Source organism: Nansenia antarctica (assembly GCF_963989245.1).
Source record: "Nansenia antarctica genome assembly, chromosome: 4".
Classification (NCBI taxonomy): Eukaryota; Metazoa; Chordata; class Actinopteri; order Argentiniformes; family Microstomatidae; genus Nansenia; species Nansenia antarctica.
The window spans coordinates 77,024,509-77,037,008 of record NC_137689.1 but is presented as its reverse complement, the minus strand read 5'-3'; the positions used below and the strand labels follow the sequence as shown (position 1 = coordinate 77,037,008).

Below are 12,500 nucleotides of genomic sequence, written 5' to 3'. Positions count from 1 at the left end.
GCGAGACCCCTTACGTAGTCTACGCAGGCTACGCGAGTAAATTCGACGCAGAAGCTTAAATCGGCCTTAACGCCTATAGTCCCATCGACAATCTCTGTAATTGCATTGAACAAATGGTAAATGGTAAATGGACTGCACTTATAGCGCCTTTATCCAAAGCGCTTTACAACGGCCTCTCATTCACCCATTCACACACACATTCACACACCAATGGCGACAAGCTGCCATGCAAGGCGCCGGCCCGCTCACTGGGAGCAATTTGGGGTTCAGTGTCTTGCCCAAGGACACTTCGACATTTGGCTAGCCGGGGCTCGAACCGCCGATCTGCCAACCTTGCGATCATTAGACGGCGGCTCTACCGCCATGCGCCACAGCCGCAACAAATGAACGCCTGGATGAGATAGTTGTATTCGTTGCACCTGACAAAAGATCAAAAGTCAATGCAAAACTTGATTCTCTCTCTCGTCAAACTAAAAAACAGGTCAGAAATCTTGGTGTAATTCTAGACTCTGATCTAAACTTCAACAGCCACATAAACTCGATAACTAAATCAGCCTACTATCACCAGAAAAACATAACAAGAATGAGAGGCTTCATGTCCAAACAAGACCTTGAAAAACTCATCCATGCATTTGCTTTGAGTAGACTTGATTACTGTAATGGTCTACTAACAGGCCTATCTAAAGGAGCTGGTCTACTAACAGGCCTATCTAAAGGAGCTGGTCTACTAACAGGCCTATCTAAAGGAGCTGGTCTACTAACAGGCCTATCTAAAGGAGCTGGTCTACTAACAGGCCTATCTAAAGGAGCTGGTCTACTAACAGGCCTATCTATAGGATCTGGTCTACTAACAGGCCTATCTAAAGGAGCTGGTCTACTAACAGGCCTATCTAATGGCGCTTTTCCACTATCGTGTCAGCCCGGGTCGACCTGGGTCAGCCCTGTTCTTTGGCGCTTTTCCATTGAGCGGCCTGGATCAGCACGGCACGCTTCTTTAGCTACCCTTCGAGGGCAGGAACCTTTTTGAGACCCGGAACCTTTTTGCCAGGCTGCGTGTGGCGTGTGACGCTGCACACCGTTGATTGGTCAATGGAAATCGTCACAACATCGTCATCGTTTGTTTTCACAGTACACCTCTAACCGCCATCTTTAAATACCACAACAGATTTCGCTCTGTCACTACTAATTCTGTAATAGCTTATTAATAAAGATTAGAAAAATTATGCTGACCATCGTATTATCTTAGTTTAATGTAATTTCAATGCATCATAGAACTTTTATTTACAACAAGCATAACAAAAAAATCGCTATTATGGCGATGTGCTGTGCCTATGGTGTTGCTGGTTGAAACTCCCGTTGACAGCGGGGGGAGAGAAGTTTTACCAGGGAATTCGCTCCGCGCTGTGTCGACCGTGATAGGAGTGTAGTATCGACACCATTCAAATGGTTTTGGATTCCCTGTCCTCTCCCCTATCCGGACACGTTTGAATTGTTATCCTAACCCACGGTAAATCACAGTTATTAACCCGCAAAGAGTGCCTCCGGGCACCGTCTTTGCCCGTGAATAACACCGGCTATGAAGGTGGTACAATCACAATACTCCTTTGCTAACTTCACCATCGGTATACGGTCATTTTGAGCCCTTAACCACCGCACTGACACCCCGAGAAGATATGCTTTTAACCGTAAACTCAATGAACCGGGAGTTCACCCGCTGCTCTAAGCAGCAGCACGTCGTGGAGGATATCAGCGGGGGGACAGACAATTTCTACCCGGAAATTCGCTCCGCGCTGTGTCAACCGTGATAAGAGTGTCGTATCGACACCATTCAAATGGTTTTAAATTCCCTGTCCTCTCCCCTCTTGGGACACGTTTGAATTTTTACCGTAACCCACGGTAAAACACAGTTATTAACCCGCAAAGGGTGCCTCCGGGCACCATGTTTGTCCGTGAATAACACCGGCTATGAAGGGGGTAGAAACACAAGACTATGCTGGCTCACTCCACCATCGATATACGGTCATTTTGAGCCCTGAACCACCGTGGTGCCACCCCGAGAAGTGAACCGGGAGTAAACTCAATGAACCAGGAGTTCAACATGCGTCAAGTGCTTATATTCACTACGAGCAGTGTCGACATCGATCAGGCAGTAGCCATCTCATATGCTCATACAGTTCATAAAGCAGACAAGTGAAGGCAGTGGTTTTAAGGGTTCAAAAAACATGACTTTATTATGTGTACATAGCTTCCTCTCTCTCTCCCTCTCTCTCTTTCTCTTTCTCTCCAAAAAATCACGGTTAATAATATACCACATGCCGAGGAAAAAGTATACGATAGCTTCAAGTTCCTCCATGTTGCTATTGTTGTGGCTGTGTTGTGTCTCGTGAAAATATACGTCACCACCATGGCGAACTACCGTAATTCATGAACTATATGCCCAATCTAAAAAATTCTAACAGTTTCTGAAAGCAGAGAAGTTGCACTTTTTGAACAGTTGAACTTTTTTAGGCTTATTACGGTAGTTCACCAACAGAAAAAGCACAGTGCTCAACGTGTCAGGAGAAATAAAAATAGAATTGTGTCGGCATTTCCCTGGTTGCGAGATCTAAACTAGTCTACTAGAACTGAAAGCGGCAAGTTACAGGCACTTAACATTACATTCTTATCGCATTTCCCCCCGCTGATCTGTATAGCGGGGGGAATCTTATGACACTGTTATGACGCGTAACTCCGCCTACTATCTCCTGCTCCTCCTACTCGTTCCGGGTCTGTTGTGTATAGTGGAAAAGCGCCAATACCCAGAACTGTTCAAAAGCGTGCTGATGCGAGCCGTGCCGGGCCGGTCAATGGAAAAGCCCCATAAAGGAGCTGGTCTACTAACAGGCCTATCTAAAGGAGCTGGTCTACTAACAGGCCTATCTAAAGGAGCTGGTCTACTAACAGGCCTATCTAAAGGAGCTGGTCTACTAACAGGCCTATCTAAAGGAGCTGTTCGTAAATTACAGCTCATCCAAAACGCCTCTGCGTTTGAACATTACAGTTTGAACACATCACACCAATCCTGAGATCTCCACACTGGCTACCAGTCTCTCTACCAGTCTCTCTACACTAGCTACCAGTCTCTCTACCAGTCTCTCAGAGAATTTAATTCAAAGTACTCCTAATTGTATACAAATCACAAAATGGACCAAAATACATATCAGATCTCCTCCCACCCTATATTCCAGCTGGGTCCCTAAGGTCAGCTGAGACTAATCAGCTAATCATTCCAAGAGTAAAAACAAAACACGGTGCAGCAGCTGTCAGTCACTCTGCCGCCGCATGCTCCTGGAGAAATCAAACAGGCCCAAACTCTAAAAATATGTTCTGCAGCAGTTCTGGTTGAACACAAACACTTCTATCAACACTTCAGGTCATTTTATCCATTATCTTATTAAATGTTTTATCTATTTACTTCCTTTATCTGTATCCTGTTAATGCTGTATGTAAAGCTGCTGTATGTAACGCACTGAATTGCCCTGTTATATGAAATGTGCTATAAATAAACCTGCCCTGCCTCCCCCCTCCTCTAAGGTGATTTAATACCCCCCCCCCTCCCCCCCCAGGGTAATAAAGACTCAGGAGGACCCTGCCAGTCTGTCTCTGCTCAGTTTTGGGCGGGTCTTCTCCCTGCTGTTCGACAGCCACTTCCTGTACGTGATGGACCTGAGGTCAGAGGTCATGGTGGGCCGCTGGCCCCTCCCCGCCTACAGGAAGTCCAAGCGGGGCAGCAGCTTCCTGCCGGGCGTCACTTCCTGGCTGGACGGGTTGGACGGCACCAACGACTCTGGGCTGGTGTTCGCTACGAGCATGCCGGACCACAGCATCCACCTGGTGCTCTGGAGGGAGAAGTGACACACACACACACACACACACACACACACACACACACACACACACACACACACACACCCCGGCCCAGCCTGATGAACCAGGTGTGTTTGGTGTCTTCATTGCCACGGCAACATCACGTCTGCTCTCTGATGGACTGACAGGAGAGCTCTGCTATTGGCTGACTGACAGGAGAGCCCTGCTATTGGCTGACTGACAGGAGAGCCTTGCTAATGGCTGGCTGACAGGAGAGCCCTGCTATTGGCTGTGTGACTCTGATCCAGCCCTGCTATTGGCTGTTAGGAGGACGGGGGAGTGGCTAAGTGAAGACCTGTGACATCATCCTTCTGTAAGGAGTGACCTCCGAACCCTGGGGGAGGGGCTTAGGCAGCACATCTCCTGTGGCTGTCCAGCGTGGAAGCTCTCTGATTGGTAGCACAGTTACCCGTTACCGTGGTAACAACTCCTTCCTGTTGAGGTTTTTAACATGATGTGATGTCATGATGATGTCGCCACAACCTGTCCCGTTATTAACCCCCGAACCCCCGGCACACTGCAATAAGATGAAGATGAAGATGATGATCATGATGACTGCTTTGTAATTTTATTTTTTTTAATCTTTCGTACTCACCTTCCTGTAAGGAGCCACGTGATAGGCTGAGGCAGAGTGGGCGGGTTAGAAGAGGAGGCGGAGTTAACAGAGGAGGGGGCGGAGTTAACAGAGGAGGGGGCGGAGTTAACAGGTTTATTTTTCTAAGGACATTGAAGGTGAGGAACCCCACGGTCCTGACCACAGAGACGCATCCCAGCATGCATCAGGCCAGCAGACCATCCACCCCCCCCAGCACACACCCCCCCCCTCCCCCCCAGCAAACCTGCCGCCCTCCTGCTCGTCTGTGGGCTGAACAACATAACAACAGTCTTTCAAATAAATGAAAGTAGCGAACCTCTTCATGTGTCTGTCTTTACTGAGAACCTCTCCTGCTGTCTGTCAGAACCTCTCCTGCTGTCTGTCTTCACTCAGAACCTCTCCAGCTGTCTGTCCTTACTGAGAACCTCTGCTACTGTCTGTCAGAACCTCTCCTGCTGTTTGTCTTTACTCAGAACCTCTCCTGCTGTCTGTCATTACTGAGAACCTCTCCTGTTGTCTGTCTTTACTGAGAACCTCCTGCTGTCTCAGAACCTCTCCTGCTGTCTGTCTTTACTGAGAACCTCTCCTGCTGTCTGTCTTTACTGAGAACCTCTCCTGCTGTCTGTCTTTACTGAGAACCTCTCCTGCTGTCTGTCTTCACTGAGAACCTCTCCTGCTGTCTGTCAGAACCTCTCCTGCTGTCTGTCTTTGTTCAGAACCTCTCCTGCTGTCTGTCTTTGTTCAGAACCTCTCCTGCTGTCTGTCTTTGCTCAGAACCTCTCCTGCTGTCTGTCTTTACTCAGAACCTCTCCTGCTGTCTGTCTTCACTCATGTATGGTATGGTGGCGCAGGTCAGCCAAGTACGAAGACATGGAAACGCAGTTCGTCATCTAACCAGATGCATTGTGGGTGCATTGTGCAAAAGCCATGACTGTTTCAAGTTTATTGTTGCGTTACACAAGTAGTACAAATCTAGGCTTCGGTTCCTGACATTGCAGCACAAGACAATAAGGCAACAGGCATAATACAAGATAAAGGTGACAATAGTACAGGTAAGACAGGATACACTAGTGGTGCCACTAGTAATAATAGATACAAGGCAGAATCAGATATTTCAAAGTGTTTCTCCAGTTTCATTCTTCTGCCAGCAGAGTCGCAGTTGCTCATTTCTCCAGTGTCTGTGCGTACGCGTGGGTGTCAGTGTGCGTACGCGTGGGTGTCAGTGTGCGTACGCGTGGGTGTCAGTGTGCGTAGAGGTGCGCACAGTTTCACGCCAAGTTCGTTTTTTACGAGGAGGTGACAGGTGGAGGTGGCAGGTCAGGTGACAGGCGAGGCTGTGACGACATCTAAAGCATTTGTCACAGACAGGACACGCGTACACCTCCTCCTGCCCTGCGTGCGTCCTCACCTGGGCGTACACCTCCTGCCCTGCGTGCGTCCTCACCTCCTGCCCTGCGTGCGTCCTCACCTGGGCGTACACCTCCTGCCCTGCGTGCGTCCTCACCTGGGCTTCAAGGCTTCTCTTCTGTCTGAACACGTTGACATTCTGACCCCCAGCATGCCGCCTTTCATGCCTCTTCAGCCGGGATGACGTGGTGAAGCGTTTTCCACATACAGAACACCTCCTCCCCCGGTGCATCCTGGGGCTGCTGGGTGGATCTGGGGGGTCCTGGATTAGACTGGGGGGCTGGGGGGGGTCCTGGTTTAGACTGGGGGGCTGGGGGGGGTCCTGGTTTAGACTGGGGGGCTGGGGGGGGTCCTGGTTTAGACTGGGGGGCTGGGGGGGGTCCTGGTTTAGACTGGGGCTCCAGTCTGGGAAGAAAGAAGAGAATTATATAAATAAGTAAATCAATCCACTGATATGAGATGTGCCAGATCTGCTCCTGTTGAAACACTGAGGATAAAGGGTAGATATAATCCATGGTTTACTGTCAGAGGAACACAAGCAGTGCTGGCACCTGTCTTTCTGTTTCCCCCATTCTGATGGTTTGACCATGTCTACGTGCCTACATGTCTCTGTCTACATGCCTACGTGTCTACGTGCCTACGTGTCGACATGCCTAAATACATTGAGTTGCTGATTGGCTGATTACATATTTGAGTTAACAAGCAGTTGAAAAGGTGTACCTAATGAAGTGGCCGGTGAGTGTATATGGTGAGTGTATATTTTGTAATCAGGACGCCCTTGAAGAGAGACCGAGGTCTCAAAGGGACTGACCCCAACCCAACCCTAAACCTCCTGACCCCAACCCTAAACCTCCTGACCCTGACCCCAACCCAACCCTAAACCTCCTGACCCTGACCCCTGAATGAACACATCTCTCCATACAGGAGGAACCTCAGAGCCCTGGTGTGACAGCAGGCAGCAGGTAACAAACCTATTCTGCGTAGTTTGATCTCAGGGGTTCGGAGGATCCAGTCTTGGCTGTCAGACTCCCGGTGTGGAAGCTGCTCTTCCTCCTGACTGCTCCAGAACTGGTCCCAGCTTAGACTGGGGGCCCGGGGGGGGTCCTGGGTTAGACTGGAGGGCTGGGGGGGGTCCTGGGTTAGACTGGAGGGCTGGGGGGGGTCCTGGTTTAGACTGGGGGGCCGGGGGGGGTCCTGGGTTAGACTGGGGGGCCGGGGTGGATCTGGGGGCCAGGGGGGGGCTAGGTGCTCAGGAGACAGCTGGAGGTCTGAGGAGGCAGGAGACACACACACACACACACACACACACGGAGACACACACACACACACGGAGACACACACACACACACACACACACACACACGGAGACACACACACACACACACGGAGACACACACACACACACACACACACGGAGACACACACACACACACACACACACACACACAGAGACACACACACACACTGCTCGGTTATTTCGATGTCTTCTTCCATCTATATACTGTACATATATATACCCCATATAGACATATATACATCTATATACATCTATATACATCTATATTATACCCCAGGATATTTAAATCCTTCTCTATCTGAAGGCAGACTGCTCCTCCTGGCCCCTGCTAGTCGCCATGGTGGTTGCTATGCTGTCCCTAGCAACAACACAACCCGCAGACGGAACTGAATATTCCGATGAAGGTGTTTACATAATAATAATAATAATAATAATAATAATACATGTCACAATATTCAGATTCAAACAGGCTTAGCCAGCCAGGGGCAGAACGGAAATAACTAGATCGCGATTATTTACTGAAACGTGAATAAAACAAACAAACAAACAAACAAACGGAATTGAAATAAACGGAAGAAGCTCAAATGTTTCTCTTTATCAATACTTGGCCTTTGGCCTGTCGGGTTAGGGTTAGTCCCTCGCCAACGTGATGAACTCCCCTTCCTCATCCCTGGTTTGGTTGAGTGGCCATAACATATATATATATATACAGTACATAACATATATATATATATATATATATATATATATATATACAGTATCTAACATCCACCTTCTCTGCTTCAGACAGAGCCTCTCTTCCTCATCATCAGAAGGCAGCTTCATATCTGTACAGACAGAACGACTATGTGACCCTTTAGGTGTTACAGGGTGTTACAGGGTGTTACAGGTGTACAGTACTTGACTACCGACCTGTTGTGTGTGTCTTTACCCCGGGCTGGGTCCGGGTTAGACGGTGGTTGTCCCGGGTTAGACGGGCCACGGTTGTGGTGAGCAGGTCCAGCTCGGCCTGGTAAGTAAGTAAAGCTTTATTTATACAGCACCTTTCATACAAGAAATGCAGCTCAAAGTGCTTTACAACAGGAATAAGAACATAAAGTGAATATAAAAACATATACAAGCATAGAATGAATATAAAAGCAGGGGAAAACAGTAAAAAGAAAAGGTAAAGATTGACAGACTATTATAGACTTTATCAATAGACTTCTTTTAAAACTATTTAGTGAGCTGGCTTCCCTGATCTCTAAAGGTAATAATGTGTTAGTTAGGAGTTTGGCCAGGGAGTAATATCTAATCTAACATAACTGATCTAATATCGTTTCTGACCGACTGCCGGCGATCCACTTACACAGCCTCATCATTTTTAAGCATTTCAATCACACTCCCGGTTGTCCAATCACAACACAACAGTATCATCCGGATACGAGAACCAAATCCTAAAATAACAGATACAAGTTTACCAATACATTATTGAGTACGTTTGACGCACAGTCATAAAGGAACAAAACACGCACTTATATAACATCGTTCGTCTCCCATAACTTCTATGACTACGGAGGATTATTCGACGCTAGGCTTTCAGAACTGTCCACCTCCCGATCTAACCCTAACCCGATCTCTCTGTCTGTCTGTCTGTCCACCTCCCGATCTAACCCTAACCCGATCTCTCTGTCTGTCTGTCTGTCTGCCTATCTAACCCTAACCCGATCTCTCTGTCTGTCTGTCTGTCTCCCTATCTAACCCTAACCCGATCTCTCATCTGCTGAGTGGCTGAGAGGATTTTGTGCCCCAGACTGAAGTAAGGTAAACACTGGACAAAGTATACACCAACATCAAACGTGCTTACAAGGCTAGTCCGCTAGCTCATCTAGGCATGTCTGACCATGTGTCAATCCTCCTGATTCCTGCATACACTACAATGGGGAAAAGTGCTCCCATCACCACTAAGACTGTCAGAACCTGACCAGAAGGGTCCGCTCCACTGCAGATCTGCCTAAATGACACCCTATGGCAGGAATATGAGCATGAGGACCTGGAACAGTACACGTCGTTGGTTCTGAACCACATAGTGAACTGCACCAACTCAGTCACCGTGGACAAACAGGTCCGGGTCTACCCCAACACGAAGCCATGGATGACTGGGAAGGTCCAAAAACTGATCAACGAGAGGGACAACGCCTTCTTCGCAGGGAAGAGCACACCGCTGTACAGCTCCACCAGGGCCAACCTAAAGCGCGGCATCAAAGCGGCCAAGGCAGAGCACAGAGAGAAGATTGAGGAATGCCTCCTGAGCAACGACTCCAGGCGGATGTGGCAGGGGGTTCAGCAGATGACAAACTTCAGAGCCAACAGGCTCACAGCCGCAGAGGACGACCCCCTGCTGGCGGGAAACCCTGCCTGAAAACCTCAACTATCATCCCAGTCCCGAAGAAAAGCACGGTGAGCTGCCTAAACGACTACCGCCCGGTGGCACTCACACCTATCATCATGAAGTGCTTCGAGAAACTAGTCCGGGCCCACATACTCACACGCCTCCCGCCCAACCTGGATCCATACCAGTTCGCCTACAGAGCCCACAGGTCCACAGAGGACGCCATCGCGACGACTCTCCACGCCACTCTATCCCACCTGGAGAGGGGAAACAGCTACGCGAGACTGCTCTTCGTGGACTTCAGCTCCGCCTTCAACACCATCCTTCCAGACAGGCTAGTGACCAAACTACTAGACCTGGGTCTATCACACTCTATATGTGCGTGGATCAAGGACTTCCTGACCGACCGCCCCCAGAGGGTGCGGGTGGGCCCCCACACCTCTACAGCCCTCAGCCTCAGCACTGGGTCCCCCCAGGGCTGCGTGCTAAGCCCCATCCTCTACAACCTCTACACCCACGACTTCACCCCCGTCCACCCCAGCAACTCCATCATAAAGTTTGCAGACGACACCACCGTGGTGGGATGTATCTCGGGGGGGGACGAGGCGGCGTACAGGGATGAGGTAGAGCAACTGAGCAAGCTGTGCAAGGTTAACAACCTGCTGCTAAACAAGTCAAAGACCAAGGAATTCATCGTAGACTTCAGGAGGAAAAAGTCCGAGATCCAGCCCCTGCTCATCGACGGAGAGAGCATGGAGAGAGTCTCAACCCTCCGATTCCTGGGACATCACATGCGGGATGACCTGGCCTGGAAGGACAACACAAAAGGCACCATCAAGAGGGCACAACAGCGGCTATACACCCTGAGATGCCTCAGGAAAGAACACAACAAGCAGGAGATACTGGTGGCCTTCTACCGCGGCGCAGTGGAGAGCATCGTCACCTACGGCATCTGCAACTGGTTCTACAGCTGCACAACAGCGGAGAGAAACGCGCTACAGAGAGTCGTGAGAACAGCACAGAAGATCACCGGCGCCCCCCTCCCCTCTCTGGAAGAGCTGTACAACACACGCTGTCTCAGGAAGGCCTCCAAGATCTCCAGGGACCCGACCCACCCTGGGCACGTACACTTTATCAGGCTGCCCTCGAAAAGGAGGTTCAGGACCCCGGCCGCTAAGACAAACAGACTGAAGAACTGCTTCTACCACAGGGCCGTCAAGGCCCTGAACACAGAAAAGGCCTAAGTTCTGGGCCCTGGACAGTCTGGACGGATTGTATGGCAGCTAGTGCTGAGGCACAAACATGTACATTTCAAGCCTGCAAACTGACACTTTAAATAACGTGAAAAAAATACTTTTGTGCAATATGACAACCCTAGTTGACTATCTGTACAGTATAGTACAGTGGATAGTGTACATAGCCTTTATTTATGTAAACCAGCTCCTTACCTTCTTGTGATTTTATTCTTTTTCTAAAAGTTTTTTTTTTTTTTTTCCTAACACCAGGGGAGCCCCCCCTCCTAAATTTCGTTGTTTGGTACCTGTACTGTAGCAATGACAATAAAGACCATTCATTCATTCATTCATTCAAGTTTAAGTAAGCCGTTGTGCTGATAGCCTGCTAGCCCACCGCGAGGCCGGCCGCTGGAAGCAATACAGCAGGAACAGACAAAGGAGTACAACTAATACACCACTGATGGGGGTAATGGCCCTAACCCTACCTGGTACTCTGACATGGTTTTCTCCACCGCACCGAATATCTCATAAGCCGCCATAGTTAATCTCTGGCAGAGGAACTCCTTCATCAGCTGCATCTGCGCCATGCTGGGTCCGGGGTGCTGGGTCCGGGTTATTACACAGAGGTAAACAACATGAGAACTGTTCTTCCGCGTCTGGTCGTTCTGTTCTCTGACTGTAACACGCCGTCCTGCTGCAGCAGCGCCCCCTGCGGGACTGGAGGAGCAGCGCCCCCTGCGGGACTGGAGGAGCAGCGCCCCCTGCGGGACTGGAGGAGCAGCGGGACTGGAGGAGCAGCGCCCCCTGCGGGACTGGAGGAGCAGCGCAACAATACGTGTCTGTTTGGTATAGATCTATAGATCTGTGTCTGGGGTTAATGGTATAGATCTATGTCTGGGGTTAATGGTATAGATCTATAGATCTGTGTCTGAGGTTAATGGCAAGGATCCATCATACCAGAATGAAGGAGAGGACTTGGAGTCTGAAGGCAGTAAGTATTCTAACCTCACACCGACATTTTACATTTTTGGTATCTAGCAGACGCCTTATTCCAGGCGATTTACACTCAATACATTTGACTAAGTAAGTGAATCATCAATCCACCAGTCGTAGCAGGAAGAGTAATCCAGCTCAGGCCCGGGGCCATTGGCAGTCTCTGTGATCTACTTCTATCACCTTCTTCGAAACCTAGACTTTTTTATATAGACACTGGAGAAACAGAGAAACAGTACAAGTAGGGCAATAGAAGTTTTAGGGGACACAGTAAAGGGGAAAAGCGGGGGTGTCTCAGGAGACGCAGTGCTGGGGGGTAGTAGATGTCTCAGGAGGAGCAGTTAAGGTGTAACCTTAAGAGATGGAGGTCTTCAGTCTCTGACGGAAGATGGGTAGTGACTCTGCAGTTCTGACAGCCGTGGGAAGCTCATTCCACCAGCAGGGAGCCAGTGCTGTGAAGAGACGTGATCGGGTGGCGTGACTGCCGTGTTGGTGTAGAGGTGGTGGGGAAACCACTCCCCTACCTTACCCCTACCTCTCCTCTTCATTTACATTACATTTTTGGCATTTAGCAGACGCCTATTCCACAGATACATTTGACTAAGCAAGTGAATCATCAATCCGTAGCAGGAAGAGTAATCTAGCTCAGGCCAGATTACCTTCGTGTTTTGCAGCAGTTATGATTAAACACAAACA

At 49.3% G+C, this 12,500-nt stretch overlaps 1 protein-coding gene across 1 annotated transcript in view; it reads left to right on the top strand.

The window, feature by feature from the left end:
* The window catches only part of fbxw2 (F-box and WD repeat domain containing 2), a gene marked incomplete at its 5' end in the record, with an annotated part of 27,235 nt that extends 22,515 nt beyond the window's left edge, over positions 1-4,720 (top strand). The window contains one exon of the mRNA XM_080529746.1: positions 3,606-4,720. Within this exon, the coding sequence (XP_080385872.1) occupies positions 3,606-3,894 (289 nt within the window). The 3' untranslated portion in view covers positions 3,895-4,720. The remainder of the gene's footprint in view (positions 1-3,605) is intronic.
* Positions 4,721-12,500: the final 7,780 nt, after the last annotated feature.